This window comes from Miscanthus floridulus, unplaced genomic scaffold, assembly GCF_019320115.1.
Source record: "Miscanthus floridulus cultivar M001 unplaced genomic scaffold, ASM1932011v1 fs_764_2_3, whole genome shotgun sequence".
NCBI lineage: Eukaryota > Viridiplantae > Streptophyta > Magnoliopsida > Poales > Poaceae > Miscanthus > Miscanthus floridulus.
Window position 1 is genome coordinate 40,613 of NW_027097234.1, and position 19,388 is coordinate 60,000.

At 44.9% G+C, this 19,388-nt stretch overlaps 1 protein-coding gene across 1 annotated transcript; it reads right to left on the bottom strand.

Moving 5' to 3' along the window:
* Nucleotides 1-11,367: 11,367 nt before the first annotated feature.
* LOC136532994 (MYB-like transcription factor 4) lies at nucleotides 11,368-12,594 on the bottom strand. The gene is made up of 2 exons (XM_066525559.1): nucleotides 12,134-12,594; nucleotides 11,368-12,040 (listed from the first exon to the last, which is right to left on the bottom strand). The coding sequence occupies exons 1-2, from the start codon at nucleotides 12,394-12,396 to the stop codon at nucleotides 11,674-11,676; spliced, it is 630 nt and encodes a 209-aa protein (XP_066381656.1). The 5' UTR covers nucleotides 12,397-12,594; the 3' UTR covers nucleotides 11,368-11,673.
* Nucleotides 12,595-19,388: the final 6,794 nt, after the last annotated feature.

Here is a 19,388-nt window from a genome sequence, read left to right on the forward strand (position 1 = left end):
CAAGAGCAAAGCTAAGCAAGAGACATCAAGTGAAGAAGATGAATCTTAGGATAATGATGATGATGAGAAGATGGCTCTCTTTGTCAAGAGATTTGGCAAGTTCATGGTGAAGAAGGGCTACCGTGCTAGAAGAAAGAAGCCTTTATCCAAGAACAAAGAAGAGTCAAGAAGGTGCTTTATATATGGAAGCAAAGATCATCTTGTTACTCAATGCCTATACAATAGCGATAATGATGATGACAACAAGAAGAACAAGAAGAAGGACAAGAAGAAAAGGAAAGAGAAGAAGGACAAGATGGCATTCAAGAAGAAGAAAGGTGGTTCATATGTAGTCACTTGGGATATTGATGCTTCATCAAGTGATGATGATGATGATAGTGATGATAATAAGACCACCAAGAAGAAGGTTCTTGCAAGCATTGTCATCAATGAGAAGCCTTCTCTCTTCGAATCTTCATCATGCTTCATGGCTAAGGCCACTAAGGTACAATCTTGTGATGATGAAAGTGATGAAGAACATGATGATGAAAATGAACATGAAAATGAAAATGATAGTGATAGTGATAATGATGAACCCACTAAAGATGAATTATTTGACATGCTAGAGGATGCTAGAGAACACTTTGACATCAAGAGAAGGGAATGCAAAAGCTTGCGTAAGGAACTAAAAGACCTTAAGCAAGCCTTTGATGAGCTCAATGCATCTCATGAGAGGCTAGAGGAAGCCAATGAGAAACTTGGCAAAGCTCACAAAAAGCTTGAAAAGGCTCATTCATCTTTGCTTGATGACCAAAATAAAAAGAAGCATGTTGAAACTTGTAATGTAGATTTAACTTGTGATATAATTGATGAATCACTATCTATGCCTATCATTGTTGCTCCCACTAACCCTTTTTGTAGCACTTCCACTACTACCTCATCTAGTAGTGATGGTCTCACTTGTGATGCCTCACTAGTGGTTGAGAATGAGAACCTCAAGAAGGAGGTCAATAAGCTCACTCACACCTTAGCTAAAGCTTATGGTGGTGAGGACTGTTTGCTTATGTGCATGGGTAGCCAAAGAGCTTCTCTCTACAAAGAGAGATTGGGCTATACCCCCAAGAAAGGCAAAGCGACCTTTGCTCCTCACAAGACTAGTTTTGTGAAGAACAATGGTCAGTTTTGCAGTAGTTGCAAGCAAGTGGATCATAAAGAGCAAGAATGCAAAAACAAGAGAAAAAATGCTAATGTATCCTCCATTAAACTTGATTCATGCTATATGCTTACTAAGGGTACAAATGGTGTGAAGGCTAAGTTCATTGGTAAACCATGGATGGGCTCAAAGAAGAAAGCCATTTGGGTACCAAAGAGCTTAGTGACTAATCTTCAAGGACCCAAGCAAGTTTGGGTACCTAAAAAGAATTGATCTTCTTTTGTAGGTTAATTACAAAGCCGGAGGAAGGCATTGGGTTCTTGATAGTGGGTGCACTCAACACATGACCAGTGATGCAAGAATGTTCAACTCAATCAACACCAATGGCAATGATGGTTATGATAGTATCACTTTGGTGATAATGGCAAAGGCAAGGTCAAAGGGCTTGGTAAGATTGCAATATCCAATGACATGAGCATATCCAATGTGTTGCTAGTAGAGAGCTTGAACTTCAATTTGCTATCCATGGCTCAATTGTGTGATCTTGGATTCAAATGCATATTTGGGGTAGATGATGTAGAGATCATAAGTGTAGATGGCTCTACCTTGATCTTCAAAGGCTTTAGATATGAGAATCTATACTTGGTTGATTTCAATGCTAGTGAAGCTAGATTATCTACATGCTTGTTCACTAAGTCTAGCATGGGTTGGTTATGGCATAGAAGGCTTGGTCATATTGGAATAAAACAATTGAATAGATTGGTTAAGCATGACTTGGTTAGAGGCTTGAAAGATGTTGTGTTTGAGAAGGATAAACTTTGTAGCTCTTGTCAAGCCGGCAAACAAGTTGGAAACACCCATCCAAAGAAAAGCATGATGAGCACTAGTAAAGCATTTGAGTTATTGCACATGGATTTGTTTGGGCCAACACAATACACTAGTATCGGTGGTAACAAATATGGCTTTGTGATAGTGTATGACTACACTAGATACACTTGGGTATTCTTTCTAGTGGACAAAAGTGATGTATTTACAACATTCAAATCATTTGTCAAAGGCATTCACAATGAGTTTGAAACAACCATCAAGAGAGTTAGAAGTGACAATGGTAGTGAGTTTAAGAACACTAGAATTGATGAGTTATGTGATGAATTTGGAATTAGACATCAATTCTCAGCCAAGTACACTCCACAATCAAATGGACTTGTTGAGAGGAAGAATAGAACACTTATTGATATGGCAAGGTCTATGCTTAGTGAGTACAATGTGAGTCAATCTTTTTGGGCCGAAGCTATCAACACGGCTTGCTATTGTAGCAACCGCCTCTATTGTCACCGATTGAAAGAAAAGACACCATATGAGCTCTTGAATGGTAGAAAGCCCAACATTGCATATTTTCGGGTCTTTGGTTGCAAATGCTATATCTTGAAGAAAGGCACTAGATTGGGCAAGTTTGACAAGAAATGTGATGAAGGATTCCTACTTGGTTATTCCACTACAAGCAAAGCATATAGAGTTTGGAATTTGGATAGTGGTACTATTGAGGAAGTTCATGATGTTGAATTTGATGAAATGAAGGGTTCACAAGTAGAGAATGAGAACTTGGAAGATGTTAGAGGCATTCAACTTTCAAATACAATGAAGAACATGGATGTTGGTGAATTAAGGCCTAGGCAAGTGAATGATGATGAAGATGATCAAGTGCAAGTGCTCTCTAACTCAAATGTGCAAGATGATACAAATCAAGCTAGTACAAGTGGCTCTCATAACAATGAACAAGATCAAGTGGCTAGTACATCATCTCAACCCAATGATCAAGCAAGTGCAAGCAATCAAGTTCCAATACTCCAACCAACCAATGTTGCAAGGGATCATCCATTGGACACTATCATTGGTGATATTTCTAGAGGTATACAAACAAGATCAAGATTGGCATCATTTTGTGAACACTTCTCATTTGTGTCATCCATTGAACCAAAGAAGATAGATGAAGCATTGAAGGATGTTGATTGGGTGAATGCTATGCATGAAGAATTGAACAATTTTACAAGAAATCAAGTATGGGAGTTGGTAGAAAGACCAAAGGGACACAATGTGATTGGAACCAAATGGGTTTTTAGAAACAAGCAAGATCAAGATGGGATAGTAGTAAGGAACAAAGCAAGATTGGTAGCACAAGGCTATACACAAGTTGAAGGTCTTGACTTTGGAGAAACATATGCCCCGGTTGCTAGATTCGAAGAAATTATAATCTTGCTAGCCTATGCTTGTGCCCACAACATAAAGCTCTATCAAATGGATGTTAAGAGTGCATTTCTCAATGGCTACATCAATGAAGAAGTATATGTTGAGCAACCTTCCTGTTTTGAAGATGACAAGAAGTCTAACCATGTGTACAAGTTGAAGAAAGCTTTGTATGGCTTAAAGCAAGCTCCTAGAGCATGGTATGAGAGATTGAGGGACTTCCTACTCTCTAAGGGGTTCACAATGGGCAAGGTTGACACCACTCTTTTTATCAAGAAGATTGGAAAAGATCTATTTGTATTACAAATCTATGTTGATGACATCATATTTGGATCAACCAATCAAGACTTTTGTGATGAGTTTGAAAAAATGATGGCTAATGAGTTTGAGATATCCATGATTGGAGAGTTGAGTTACTTTCTTGGTCTTCAAATAAAGCAATTGAAGAATGGTACATTTGTAAGTCAAGGGAAGTACATCAAGGACATGATCAAGAAGTTTGGAATGATTGATAGCAAAGTCATTAGCACACCAATGGGAACCAATGGCAACTTGGATAGTGATGCAAGTGGAAATATGGTGGATCAAAAATTGTATCGGTCTATGATTGGAAGCCTACTCTATGTGACCGCATCAAGGCCGGATGTCATGTTTAGTGTATGCATGTGTGCAAGATTTCAAGCCTCAAGAGAAAGTCATTTTAAGGCTACAAAGAGAATATTGAGGTACTTAAAGCATACACCAAATGTTGGTTTGTGGTATCCCAAAGGAGCAAAGTTTGAGCTAGTTGGTTACTCCGACTCAGATTATGTGGGATGCAAGGTTGAAAGGAAGAGCACCTCAGGCACATGTCAATTGTTGGGAAGATCACTTGTTTCATGGTCATCAAAGAAGCAAAATAGTGTTGTATTATCAACCGCCGAAGCCAAATACATATCTGTCGGTAGTTGTTGTGCACGAGTACTTTGGATGAAGGCTACTTTGAGTGACTTTGGAATCAAGTTCAAGAAAGTGACATTGCTATGTGACAATGAGAGTGCGATCAAGTTGACAAACAATCTGGTTCAACATGCAAGAACAAAGCACATTGATGTCCGCTACCATTTCATAAGAGATCACCAACAAAAAGGGGACATTTGCATTGAGAGTATAGGCACCGAAGATGAACTTGCCGATATATTCACCAAGCCATTGGATGAGAAAAGGTTTTGCAAGCTAAGGAATGAGTTGAACATATTGGATTTCTCAAATATGTGTTGATGCACCCCCACTTATATGACATGCCTCTTCTTCGAGCTATTCAAGGTAAAAGTTGATTGGCATGACATACATCCTTGCTAAGAACATGTTTAGTGCATCTAGTCACGTTTTTAATCTTTTTAGGACCTTCAATTGGTTCAATTTTATTAGGCTCATTCATGAAAATCAAACAAATTTGATGTTTATATGGTATCACTATTGCTTCTATGCTTGACTTGATCTAGTGATAGCATATGACAACTTTATGGGCTTGTAAACCTAGTGTTTAATCTAGAAAATGAACTCTAAGTGTTTAACTCAACATGGTACAAGATAACCCTTATTTGGAGGTGTGAAGAAGCTTGTCCTTGGATCAAACCGAGTTAAATATCCTTGGTAAATAATCTAGATTAGACCAAATTTGGGAAAATGATTCTCACCCCATTGATTGACATTGATAATCTCAACCCTACAAGTGGTACTATCTATATTTTAAGTCTTTGTGGTCATTGATGACAAAGGGGGAGAGAAACAAAGATATAAATGAAACAAAGACATAAGTGACAAAGGGGGAGAGATAGTGCACAAAGATAAGTGAAAAGACAACACAAAGGGGAAGAGAAATAAAGATACAAGTGATAGGGGGAGAACTTGGCATAAGAGGAGAGATATGATAAATGGAAAGGGATCAATTGAAACTTTGAGCACACAAGTAGGGGGAGCAAGCTCATAAACTTGTATGGTGCATTTGAATGTGCATTTCATATGTTTGCTTGCATGGCACAAGTTTTAAATTTCATTATCCATGCTTGTGTGATGTATGCTAGTTGTAAGATTAAATGATGAAATGAAATCACTAAATAACTTTCATTTCCAAGTATTTTCAATTGGTATCTTTTCAAAGTATGATTTCAAGTAGTATAAAGCTAACCATGATGCTAAGGATGGTATAATGGTGCACTCTGATTGGTATCACGCTTCAAAGGTCCATCTTTTATACCTTAGCATCATTTGGTAGACATTGTCTCCTATATTTCCTATCTAAGCATATGTGCAAGCTTCAATCCAAACTCTTAGCACATATGTAGGGGGAGCAATTGCTACCATTTAGGGTTCATGAAACTTGTCCATATTCTTTTATACATGGTAAATATGCTTGGGCAAGCAACATGGATTCAATTGAATTTTATTTCATATCTTTGTATAAGGGTTGTCATCAATTACCAAAAAGGGAGAGATTGAAAGCTCTAGTTTGGTTTTGGTGAATTGATGAAACCCTAAGTGCTAACCTAGTTTATCAAGTGATCATAAGATAGGTAGCACATTCCAAGTGGTGAAGCAAATGAAGATCATAGCATGATAATGATGCCATGGTGATCAAGACACTTAGAGAGTGTGATCACATTTAGGTTTGATAGCCGTACTATTAAGAGGAGTGAAACTCATATCGAAATGCGGTTATCAAAGTGACACTAGATGCTCTAACTCATTGCATATGCATTTAGATGCTAGTGGAATGCTAACACCCTTGAAAATATTTATGAAAATATGCTAACACATGTGCACAAGGTGATACACTTGGTGGTTGGCGCATTTAAGCAAGGGTGAAGAAGTTAGAGGTGAAAAGGAGTTAGTCTCGCTGGTCACAAGGTGACCGGACGCTGGTCCTAGTGGAACTGGTGCATCCGATCAGTTGTAATAGCTGTGATGCTGGCGTCGGTCAAATGACCGGACACTGGATCTTGGACGACCGAACGCTGGCGAGGTGTGTCCGGTCCTATTGTTGGGCAACGCATAGAGGCTAGGGTCTCTGACCGGATGATGGCAGGGTCCGGTCATGCTTGACCGGACGCGTCCGGTGGATGAAAAGCATTTCTAGAACCTTACTGGAAACGACCGAACGCTGGTGGCTCAGCGTCCGGTCAGTTATAGCGCATCATCCGGTTAAATCAAGTGACCGTTGAAGTTGGGACACGTGGCTATCATCGGGCGACCGGACACTGAGGTCCAGCGTTCGGTCAACATGACCGGAGCGTCCGGTCAGCCCGTGTTGTGCCCAGTGAAGGGGTACAACGGCTCTATTTCGTGGGGGCTTCTATTTAAGCCCCATGGACGGTTGAAGCTGATACCTTTGGCAATTTTCATTGACATAGCAACCTTGTGAGCTTAGTCAAAGCCCTCCCACTCATCTTCATCATAGATTCATCATCTTTGTGAGATTGGGAGTGAATCCAAGTGCATTGCTTAAGTGATTGCATCTAGAGGCACTTGGTGTTCGTGTTTCGCTATGGATTTCACTTGTTACTCTTGGTGGTTGCCGCCACCTAGATGGCTTGGAGTAGCGAGGATCGTCGAGCGGAGGTTGGTGATTGTCTCCGGCTTTGATCGTCGTGATTGTGAGGGGTTCTTGACCTTTCCCCAGCGGAGAGCCAAAAGGTACTCTAGTAGATTTCTCATGGCTTGTGTGATCCTCATATTGTGTTGGTTGTGTGGCACCCTATTGAGGGTTTGGCGTGTGAAGCCAATTAGCGCGTGAACCTCCAAGTGAGTGAATCGCCACAACGAGGACTAGCTTGCTGGCAAGCAAGTGAACCTCGGTAAAAATCATTGTGTTCATCATTGATTCCGAGGTGATTGGTCTTCATTGTTATTCATCCTTGTGATTGATTGGTTCCTTTATCTATACGGCGGTATAACCTTCTTGTTCACTCTCATTACAATACCGCAAACTAGTTGTCAAGCTCTTTAGTGTAGCTAGTTGTGAGAGCTTGCTTGGTTGGTTGGTGTGGCTCTTTAGTTAGTCTCTGAGAGCATACTAACAAAGAGTAGTGTCATAGCTATTGTGTGAATAGATACTACCTAAACTAGAATTGTAGTATGTGGCTTGCATTTTGAGTAGGCTAGCGCAACACTTGCTTCGCCTCATTATTGTCTAACTATTTTGTTAAGTGTTGTTGTAGAAATTTTATTAGGCTATTCACCCCCCTCTAGCCATTAGGACCTTTCACCCCCCCCCCCGCATAGCCTAGCGGCCAGCCGGCCTGCTCCGTCCTCTTTCCCGTGCGGCCCGTTCCCTCTCCGCAACCCACTCCCCCGCGCATGGTCCAGCTTCGCACCGGCCCAGTGCAGCGTCGGTCGCGCCCCCTTTCTCCTCTCTCCCTCTGACTGATCGCCCCATGCTCCATGCCACTGCCACCTCGGGCCCACATGTCAGCGCAATCTCCCTCCTTCAGCTCGTCTCTGTGACGGACACAGTCACCGAGGACACCGCGCCGCTCACGCCTCCTCCCATTGCCTTGCGTCCCAAGTCACTTCTGGCCATAAATACCGAAGGCTGCTGCCTCCATCTCTAGCCCTAGGAGCAGCCTCTGCCGCCACCCAAGCCCTAGTCCCGCCATCGCCATAGCCGCCGCCACGAGCTCACAGCGCCGCCGTCAATCTCCCTCGCTGGTGAGCCCACGCCGATGAGAACCATCGCTCGAGTTTCATGTCGTGGTAAGGAAGCCGTCGGATCCTATCCTGTCCTCTCCCTCGCTCTCTTCCGTGCATGCGCTCTCGCTGTCGTAGCACCACCATCACTGCTCCGCTCCACCGCATGCGCCGCCATGTCCGGTCGCCGACAACCCCTGCGAACCCCGCAGCCGAGTTCGCAAGGCCGCGCTGCGCGTCCCCATGCTTTTCCCGTTGAAATCCAAGGTTGAAATCACTGTTCCGACGAGGAGCCGAGCTCCCCAACCATGGCGCCGCCGCACCTGGCACTGTTTCTGCCGTCGGACATTTCCCTCTCCCTCCTCATTTTAATCCGCACCGTCCACTTTAGATCCAACGGTCCAGATCTCACCATACCCCTTCGCCTGGCACGTTTTGCAAAAGAGCCCCCGCAAGTTTTTAAGTTCGAACCCGCCGTCCCTGTATTAAACTATGGTTCACTTTACAAGCATGTAATCTTGTTCATATCCATACTAGAATCTTTACACCATGTCTTCCTTTGGGAAAATATAAATAACGATACCTTGAATACTTCCAGGTGAAATGCTACAATGATAGATCCGTGCACTTGTGGATATTTTTCTGTAATCGTTAAGAACTATCGTGTTGATGTTTCTTGGCGGCATTGCTAAGATTTATCCAAATCTTAGTGATGGTGATAAGAAATGGCAACAAGCATTTCTGGCGCCGTTGCTGAGGATGGATTCTATCTCCGTACTTGGTAATTGTGCTAAGAAATTCCAACAGCAGCCCTGCTTGCCACTGGTCCCACATACCTGATCCTCGCTGTCTCACAGCTGGCCCAACGTGACATCCTCACCGGTTTGCCGCTGCCCCCCCCCCCCCCCCCCCCCCCCCCCCCCCCCCCCCCCCCCCCCCCCCCCGCACCTCCCTTGTCACAGGCTCCACGTGCTGTCCTCGCTGCTCCATGCCGCCGACCATGTATGCGAGCTATTGCCAGCTTTGATGCACCAATGGAGAAAGGAGATGGGTTGAGGCTACAGGTCTTCTCTTGATTGGACACAGAGGCGTAGAATAGAACTTGATCTAGGCCACATGCGCCAAAGCGACGAGCGGATGGCACGGCGACATAGGACTCGCTGAGCTCTAGCGCCATGAAGGCGGCGGTGAAAGGCTCCTATGGCACGTGGACAAAGATGGCACGTCTTCCTCAAGGCTTTCTGTGGGCATAGCCAGTCCCTTCAGCGGCGATGTCACCCGTCATCGGTACGGGCCATGCAGGGGCGTTGTTGTGGGATCAAGGTAGGAGGCAGGGGTAAATTTGGCACTTGAAGCTCTGTTATGTATGCACAACGGCAATGAAGAAAATAAATGGTGTAGTTGGATGGCAATTAGATGAATAATACATGTCTATATAACTGTGATGGCAATAAGAAACAGATGGCAACGAACGGAACTCATAATTTTTTATGGCAATGAAGAAATCGGTATAGATTTTGATGGCAACGAAGGAATCTTCTTTTTTATACTATAGCTACGGCACTGTTGTGTCAAACACTATCAATCCACACTAACCAACAGTGCTATCGTGATGCCACTGTCAAGTTATATATAGCATATTACTGTCAGGCTGTCGCTCAACCCATTAGTGAGACCGAGCTTCATTGCCTGATCAATAGGATTCCAATCATAGTCCGGCTGACTTACGATCCGGCAGTGAAGCTAACTCACTGCCGGCTCTAGCAAACCCAACAGTAAATAGGTCAGTAGGGATGGGGTGTTCTATATATAGCAGTGGTCTTTGGTATCGAACCTAAAAAATATTATAATATATATACTCCTATATGGAATACTAATGTCAAATTATGAATATTTATATTCACCCCGCTTAGGCCTTGTTCGGTTCTTCACAGAATCAAAGGGGTTGAAGAGGATCGAAGAGGGTTGAGATAGATTTTTAACTATAGGGGATTTAGAGCATCTCCACGAGTCTTTCTAAATATCACTCTCTAAATTATCATTTTGAGAGCCATGCGCATAAAAATCGCTTTCTATATCTTTTCACACTCCAACAGTTTTTCTATATCTCATGCGTACTCTAGAGAGTCATTCTTGTCTTCTATTTTTGGCTAACGAAAAATCGAGAATAAAAGATGACTATATTTGGATAATCATTTAGAAAAGCTGTTGGAGAGTAGTTTTTTACCAAAATCTCTTTTCTTAGCATTTAGAAAGGATATGGAGAGTGTCTTGGAGATGCTCTTAATCCCTCTCAATCCCTTTGGTTTGGGGTCAAACGAACATAGCCTTTAATTTACTCGGAGACACTCCTTCGCAGCAAACGTTCCATTGGTAATTTTGTTCTCTCCTCTGCCATATCATGTTTGCACGCAAGAGAGATCTTGAGCGATTCTCCCGCCATTTTCACTGCCCTCTGAACTTGATGATGTGGTAGGTAGGTGAGACCATGCATAAGAGACAGCTAAGATGGCGCCATCCGGCATCTTCTTGCAGCAATAGGCTAGCTTCAGGGACCATGCAGGGCACTCACTAGTCACTAGGATTTAAATTATTACAAGCCAGTTTAAATCTTTATTTATTGGTGAAATTGAATAATTAAGTTTTAAGCAACAACAATTTTTAATAATCATGAAGTTTGATAACACAAGGACTATCTGTTTTTTAGTGGCAAACACAAGGATGATCTTTATTAACTTACCCGACATTTTATCAAAAATCTGAACTAAAGGACATAAATCTAAGATAAAAATGCAGTTACCTTTGTGATTAATTCCGTGGGACATCGCACTAGAGTTTTTGCCATTTCCACCACCACCGAGAAGATGCTGAAGCGTTTGGAATTGATGTGTATTGGACAAAAAGAACGTCACACTAGCTAACCGAAAAACAAGGAGAAAATGCTGAAAGAGGAAAATATAGTAGTACTGCGTGCTACACTAGCGTCGCTAGCATGCAGCGTGCATCGAAAGGGAAGAAGGAACAAAGGCCGCGTTTAGTTCGGCCCCTACTGTAGTGGCACTGTTGTGTGCTGTAGCATTTTATTTTTATTTGGTAATAATTGTTCCGTCATTGACTAATTAGACTCAAAACGTTCGTCTCGCAAAGTACAACTAAACTGTGCAATTAGTTTTTGATTTCGTTAATATTTAGTACTCCATGTATGTACCGCAAATTTGATGTGACGGGAAATCTTCTTTTTGCATAGTGCCAAATTCTGGAATTTGGGAAACTAAACACGGCCAAAATAAGCCTAGATTTTGGTGAAGCTGCAAAGCTAGCAAATGTGAGTCATCATCATAAATATTTAATTTAGTCTAAAAAATTAAGAGAGGCCGCAGGGTTCCTCATGCATGGAGCGTGGTCAAATCTTACAGCGTCCGATCTGATGATCGAACAATAGACATGAGCTTTCATTCTCTCTCAGACACTCTCTATTTAGATCTTCCGGGCAGTCGCCTGCATGGAAGAAGAAGAAGACAAGGAGGAGGAGCTAATAACAACCATCGTCGTCGCAGCGCAGAGGTGCACCTCTGACCTCTCACCCTCACTCCCTTGGCCATATCCGCTACGATTACTGCTACTGCTAGCTAGATGGCGGCGGCCGGTGATGACGGTTGGCTCGTCGGCGGGCTTAGGGACAGGTTGAGGTCGATGCCGCCGCCAAGGCCAAGCTGATGCGGTACGGACCCGGACGTGCTGTCATCGTCGCTGCTGTCTCGCGAGCCGCAGCTGGACCGCACCACCACCGCCTTGTCGTCGTCGCCATGGTGGCGATGGCTGCTTGGCGCGGCGGCAGTGGCGGAGGCGGGGGCAACGGCGGCGGCAGCACTCGCCGGCTGGTGCGTCCGTGGGTCGATGCCGCGGGCGATGAGCTTGCGCTTGATGTGCGTGTTCCAGTAGTTCTTGATCTCGTTGTCTGTCCGCCCTGGCAGCCGGGCGGCGATCAGCGACCACCTGTGCATTTCGTTTCACTAATATAAAAATCTTTCTGAAATTACAGATTATTCAGTTGAGTGATCGAGTCTTTGTGAAACGGATTATACGTACTTGTTTCCGAGGATCTGGTGGAGCTTGATGATGAGTTCGTCCTCCTCCTGGGTGAAGTTGCCGCGCTTGAGGTCGGGGCGGAGGTAGTTGATCCACCGGAGGCGGCAGCTCTTGCCGCAGCGCAGCAGGCCCGCCGCCTTGGGGAGCGACCGCCAGCAGCCTTCGCTGTGGGCCTTGATGTAGGCGACGAGCCGCTGGTCCTCCTCCTTGGTCCACGCGCCCTTGTTCGTGTGCGCCTTCTCGCAGCACGGCGACCTCCCCATGCTAGCTGCTGCTGCTGCTGCTCTCTAAGCTAGCTAGCTCAATTGAGCACTGTTGGGTGGTGCTCTACTTCTACTTGTATCATCGGCAGCACCTGCACTGCAGGGATACGTGTGGAGGAGAGGAGACGATAGAAAAGAAAAGAGGCTGCGTTTATAAGAGAGAGACAGGGAGGGAGGGGGCGCGCATGAGCTGGAAGACATTTGACTGGGTAGGTAGGAGGAGGAGGAGAGAGACGGAGGGAAGGGAAGGGAAGAAGACGGGGGTGAGTGTGAGTAATTGCTACTAAAGCCCTAGGGATGAGCTAGTAGTGTGGTGGGTAGGTGGGCAGCTTCCTCGCTGCACTCCCTCTCGTCTCGTCGTCCTCCTCCGCCTGCTCAACCTCCTCGGCGTTTTTGTTAATTACTGTACACTAGTGCTCTCGTGCCCCCACAGCATTTTTCAGACAGACGACTAGCAATGCAAAGACTTGAAAAGACACGTCTGCTTCTAGTTGTTAGTTCTACTGGTTTCTTAGGTGGTGTTTGGATTCGGGGACTAAAATTTAGGAGGTGTGTCGGGATAATGTTGCATAGGGTGTTCAGATACTAATAAAAAAATAAATTACATAATCCGTCAGTACTACACTAGACGAATTTTTTAAGTCTAATTAATCCGTCATTAGCACATGTTCGCTGTAGCACCATATTTTCAAATCATGGACTAATTAGACTTAAAAGATTCATCTCGCAAATTAGTCGTAAACTATGCAATTAGTTTCATAATTAATATATATTTAATACTCTATGCATATATCCAAATATTTGATGGGACAACAACTAAAATTTAGGAGGGACAACCAAACACCACCTTAGTTTAAGTTTAAGCGCGTTGAAATTTTAGTAACCATCCACGGAGGATCCACGAAGGCGGCAGGATTAGTTGCCTCCTTGGTTTTGTTGGCGCCAAGCAACAAGGATGTGGTTTACTTTTCTTTTTAATGATGCGTGTGTAGACAATCATGCATGCACGTATACTTAATCCTTAACTGAATATGTACACTCGTATATTCATCGTACCCATGTTTAAAATATATTTGAAAAACCGAGTCGGCAGTTTTTGAGATCGATGAAGTTATCACAGCCGCCACATTATTGATATAAGCACATGTGTTCTCCTGTCGATTTGGTTAAAATTATAAAAGTTTGACTGAGAACAAAACTATAAAAATAGATTTTAGACAAAAGATTATTTTTTATTAAACATTCATTTCCAAATAAGTTTACATATACTATAGATTCCCAAATGTTATATGCTGATTACCAAATAAAAATTGCATATTCTTTCTCACAAAATAAATAAATAAATAGCATCTTGTAGCTTGATGATCAGGATCATGAGAAGTAATAATGGAATTACTAAACCGAAAGTAACAACTATTTTCTAAAGTATAGAAGAAAAAGTGACAGTAATAATTGCATTAAAATATGAGGACCTTGTGCAAAAACAAACGACATGTTTTTGCTAATGTTCAGTATGCATTATTCTCGCTTGATCTAAAGTGCTAGTTTTTTACCCTATAATTTTGTCCGAACACATTCTTCGGTCACTATAGCTGCACTAACACCTTTTTTAGGATTCTAGAAGCCCAATGCAAGCATGCCTCTATTCTTTGTATGAGAGGGAGAAGAGAAAACAAGCATGAAACAGGCTGGATCGAATTTATATATAATAAATAAAAATAAGTAAAATTCGTTGGTTGATCAGCTACCATCACCCCCCTTCCTTTTTGTTGGAGGCCCTTTTTTTTATTACCACTAACTGATTAACTACTTTTCGCAGCATATATGGTCGTGTACCTGTCGCAGCAGGAGGCAAAGATTCCACGCCCTCGGAATTCGCCTTTTTGAAGATTATTTTGCATTGCTCTGGTCTTCGGTTGGTAGTCCTTGTCACATTTTTTTTTCCTCTGGAACAAACTTGCCGAAACCGAGCAGTCTTGTAGGGACGAAAAGCCGTGAAACAATGAGCTCAGCCGGAGTTGGCATATGTCGTTCGGCATGGCCGGCCGCTGGGACCTTTTGAACATGGTTCCAGGAAGGGAAGCAACAGACAACTTCCTTAACTTTCTAACAGAGGTACCAACTTGCTATATAACAATATTGGTTTTTCGATCAACAAACTTCTAGCCCCAACTATCCATAATAATAACAATCACTGTGCTCAACTGTGCTGCATGCAGCTTATCTGCGGCTGTAGCTGCAGGAACTTCCTGTCATGGTTACTGTAGAAACAGCCAAAATAGTTACGGTAGTAGCTGCAGCGAGAATAGTTTTCTACATAATCAATCGGTAGATTCTAATTGTCAAATACTAGACAATACTGTAATTGTCAATGGAACTATCCATTTTCTAAAAAGTTACCACATTTACTATGTTTATTTAAAAGTAACATAATTAAAGTAACCTTCTAAGTCTATATATAAATATACACATATGCCTATATAATGCAAGATAATATACACTATTAGCTTTGCAATGATTATAAGTACTCTATTTTTATTAAAAAAAATACTACGCATATTCATTGATAGACAAAACCTAACTTCGAATTAAATTAAAGCGTTGAAATGATTATTTGTATATGCAATTACAATACCTAAGAGCATACGACTTATGATCTTTTTTCAGTATAATACAAGAAGAAGAGTTATGTATAATCTATTTTTCAATATAATAAGCAACAGAGTTTTAATTAAAATTATGAATAAGAAACTATAACAATCTCGACTCATGACATCATAACACTTGGGTTACAACCAAAGTTGTTGTAACTTAAGCTAATATTTTAACTACATATGTGTTGAAGACACATGCATAGAGATACGATAAAATGGGGGAAATATAAATATGGATGAAAAACAAAAAGATGTCTATATGGGTGTTATATGTTATATAATGAATATAGATAGAGAGTGTATAATAAGAAATTTTCACTACTACGTACGGAGGTAGACATATGGGGCTAACAAATTGGAGAATCTTGGCTGGTTACACAATTTACCGTAAGAACTCTAAAGATTCGACCTATTTTATTTCTAATTGTCACAACCATGCAAGGAGAGAGAGAGAGAGAAAACTGAAAACATAATTAATCAAGTCATCTAGCACTAAACTTGAAAACGATGTTTAGAATGTCATTAACTTACCTTCTAGAGTTGCTACAAGGAAATCAAGAACAAATCCTCCCCTTTAGATGTGAAATTTTATCCTCCTTCGTCCTTGGGCTACAGTTATGTCTCTAGGAGGAAGGAGGGTGCTTTATATTTTGACCATTATTTATATATAGAGGCAGCTGAAAATCTGGCTGCCTTTAGAAATACATGTTCTAGGGCAGTTAGGATTTCCAGCCGTCTCTGAAAATATCCACTCTATTTTCAAATGTGGATGGTTATAACTGCATCTGGATTGGCACCTAGGGTCTCGCCAGACCCCTCGGGCGCGGGCTCCATCTTGCCAGACCCCTCAGGCGTGGGTTCCGCCTCGCCCGACGGGGATCCATACCGTCTCCAACAACTATGGGTCTAAGAGTACGACCCTAGGGTCAAACTTCTAACACCGGGAGGGAAGCGGGCACGTCTCGACGTGACCCGTGGACACGACAAATCATACCTAGGGGCTCACGTCGTCAACAGTGTCGGGCGTGCCGGCGCTGTGCTGCCTAATCACCGTACGGCTTCTGACAGGAGTACCTGTTGACCACGCCGCCCGCTAGAACGGAGTGGAGCGCCGCGACCGGCTAGCGACGCCTACGTACAGAGCCAGTGACGAACAGGGCCATGGTGTGGAGCCATCCCCGTCATCATCTTTAGGACCGGCGGGACCCACATAAAGGAGATGAAGGACGCCATGACCCTGGAGGCCTTCTTCTCCCTCGCTTTTCTCCTTTTCTCTCTCTTTCTCTCTCTCTGTAACCTGCGCCTTCCCCTTCACCTAAAAAAGGGAAAGCAGGACGCCCCATGAGAGGGACGAGCACACGGCTGAACGAGCTCAACAAGACTCAACTCTGTTCGATCTTTTCACTAAAGACTTGGAACCTTCTCCCTCTCTCGCCCGTTTGTAACCCCTACTATAAAGTAATGCCGGTAACACGAGCAGCAGCAGACTAGACGTAGGGACATTCCACCCGAACCAGTATAAATCCTTGTGTCCTCCGAGCACACCATCCGGGCCAGACACGCAGATACAAATTTACTAGCCGGTGGTTCGAAACACCGACAGTTGGCGCACTAGGTAGGGGTTTTTTGCGCATTTCAACGTCCACATCAGGCCTCGGATGCCTAGTCATGGCGTCAGCTTGGTCCCGGGCTCGCACATGCGCTTCGAGAGCCTAAACTTCATCATCATGACGGAGGGAGAGTTGGCATAGGCTCCCACCGCCATCCAACCTCTCCACTCTGCCGGCCTTGTTGCGATCGTCGAGGCACTTGAGGAGCTACAGCTGCACGCAACAGAGGCATGTGTCCTGGGGAGCGATCGGCTCCTTGACTTCGATTACGGGAGGCTGTAGCACCAACTCAACGCCTTCCTAGGACCCTGACCGTTCCGAGAGGAGGTGCACTACCTTACTTTCTCCTTCGCCAATGCCATGATGCAACTCGCTGGAGGGGAACCGCTCTCCCCGAAACACCTCACCCGGGGTGCTCGGCAGCATTCCCGTTTGGTCTATGCAATGCTACGGGGACCGTTCACCACCTCGTGGCGCAACGCATGCACCCATCCCCTATGAACGATGAGTTTGTGGAGATGACCGAATACAATGTGGAATCTTTCCATGACCTTCTCATGGGAGATTCAGAGTTGCTCTCTGACTCTGACTCCAGTAGGGGGAGCCCTCACCCCTCGTGAGAATGTTTTATGGTAGGTACCCCCGAGGGACGAATCAAAAGCATCCACGATGGAGGGGCTACCCTACCAAACGACCTTGATGATGTGGTCGAGGAAGATGCAGGGGCCCTTCCTCGCATGCGGGTGGAACAGCTAAGGGCGCAGCACCAGGAGCTCGAGGATGCATGACTCCAACTTGAGCAGGAGCGCATAAAGCTTGAGCGCCGCGGAGAGGGTGGGCATGCGCGCGCCATGGCTCGCGACGTGAACTGGAGGATCATCGAAGATGATGGAGCCCTCCCACACTTCGCTCGGGCAAGCCAGAACATCGTTGCCGCGGTGGCCTTACTTCAAGGGCACTCGAAGCCCACGACACCCGAGGATCGTCAGGCCCATCGCGAGATCTGCACGCTGCTCGAGCGCACAGCGGTGTAGCAGGAGAAGAGCTCGTTGTCTCGGCGACACAAGCTCGACGCCAGTCAGTGTGCGCCCTCAGGACGACATGTTAGGGATGTGTCTGTCCACCAGGTGATGCACGGTGGCAGAGCGCCGCGGCCCCGGTGCATGAGCGTCTCGGCCTCCACCATGATGCATGTAACACCCTGGATGCCCATAGGCGTGGACGAAGCGACGAGAGAGAGGAAGTCGGCCGTGGCTACCATCCTCATTGTGGCGAACACTATGACAGCGGTGAGAACCCAAGCCCGAGCCCCGACCTACTAGGACCTCATGCCTTCGGCCGACACATCCTCAACGCCGCCTTCCCAATGTGATATCGACCGTCGACCAACATCCCACAATACTCTAAGGAAACAAACCCCGGACTGTGGCTCGAGGATTACCAGCTTGCTTGCCAAGCCAGTGGACTAGATAGTGACAATTTCAATATCCGCAACCACCCATTGTTCCTGGCCAATTCGACACGAACATGGTTGCAGCACCTTCCGCCCAACCGGATTCAAAGTTGGGCGGACCTATAGGAGATTTTCATGGGAAACTTCTAGGGCACCTACACGTGTCCTGGGAACCCGTGGTATCACAAAAACTATCGATAGAAGACCAGGGAAACTCTTTGTGAGTACATCCGGCACTTCTCCCGGCAGTGCAACGAGCTGCCCGACGTCGCCGACACTGACGTTATAGGATCCTTCCTCTCTGGGACCACCTGTGAGTCTCTAGTTCACAAGCTAGGATGCAAGGGCCCGTGAACCACCAAGGAGCTCCTCGACATCGCCACCAGCCATGTCTCGGGCAAGAAGGTGGTCGGAGCGATTTTCGACCGTCCAAGGGCAAGGCGAAGCAAGACAAGGACGCTGGCAAAGACACCTCCAACCGCCCCAACAACAAGAAGAACAAGCAGTGACATGAGGGCTCGCTTGTAGCCGCTGTCGATCATAAGGGGGGTTAGATGCCCACCGAGGGTACCTCAGACCACTTCGAGAAGCTGCTCGAAGGGCCATGCTCAACCCATGCCTTACCATCAAGCAACTATACAAAGACTGTGCCCTCATGAAGCGGTTCCTGTCTGGTGGCTCCAATAAGGGGGAGCTCTATAAGTGAAGCCACATCGGGATCCTGCAACACTGCATCTCCATCGAACAAGGGAAGCAGTTGCTGAGAGATATCCACAGTGGAGTCTGCGGGCACCATACCGCACCTAAGACCCTGGTCGGAAATGCGTTCCGATAGGGCTTTTACTGGCCGACCACAGTAGCCGATGCTGAACAGATTGTGCGCTCCTGCGAAAGGTGTCATACTACGCTCAGTAGACCCACCTGCCGGCCCAAGTACTCCAAACGATTCCCATCACATGGTCGTTCATGGTCTGGGGGCTCGATATGGTTGGACCTCTCAAGAGAGCACCCGGGGGCTATACACACTTGCTTGTCGTCGTAGACAAATTTACAAAGAGGATAGAGGCTCGGCCAATCTCTGTGATCAAGTCTGAGCAAGCCGTGCTGTTCTTCCTTGACATCGTCCATCGCTTTGGAGTTCCAAACTCCATTATCACAAACAATGGCCTACAGTTCACTAGGAAAAAGTTCCTCTAATTCTATGATGTGTACCACATCCGAGTCGATTGGGCCGCCATGGCGCACCCCCGCATGAACGTGCAGGTCGAGCACGCG

Coding starts and splice junctions, on each gene's coding strand:
- LOC136532994 (XM_066525559.1), bottom strand. CDS start 12,396: ATGGGGAGGTCGCCGTGCTGCGAGAAGGCGCACACGAACAAGGGCGCG. Junction 12,041..12,133: donor CACCAGATCCTCGGAAACAA/GTACGTATAATC, acceptor CGAAATGCACAG/GTGGTCGCTGATCGCCGCCC.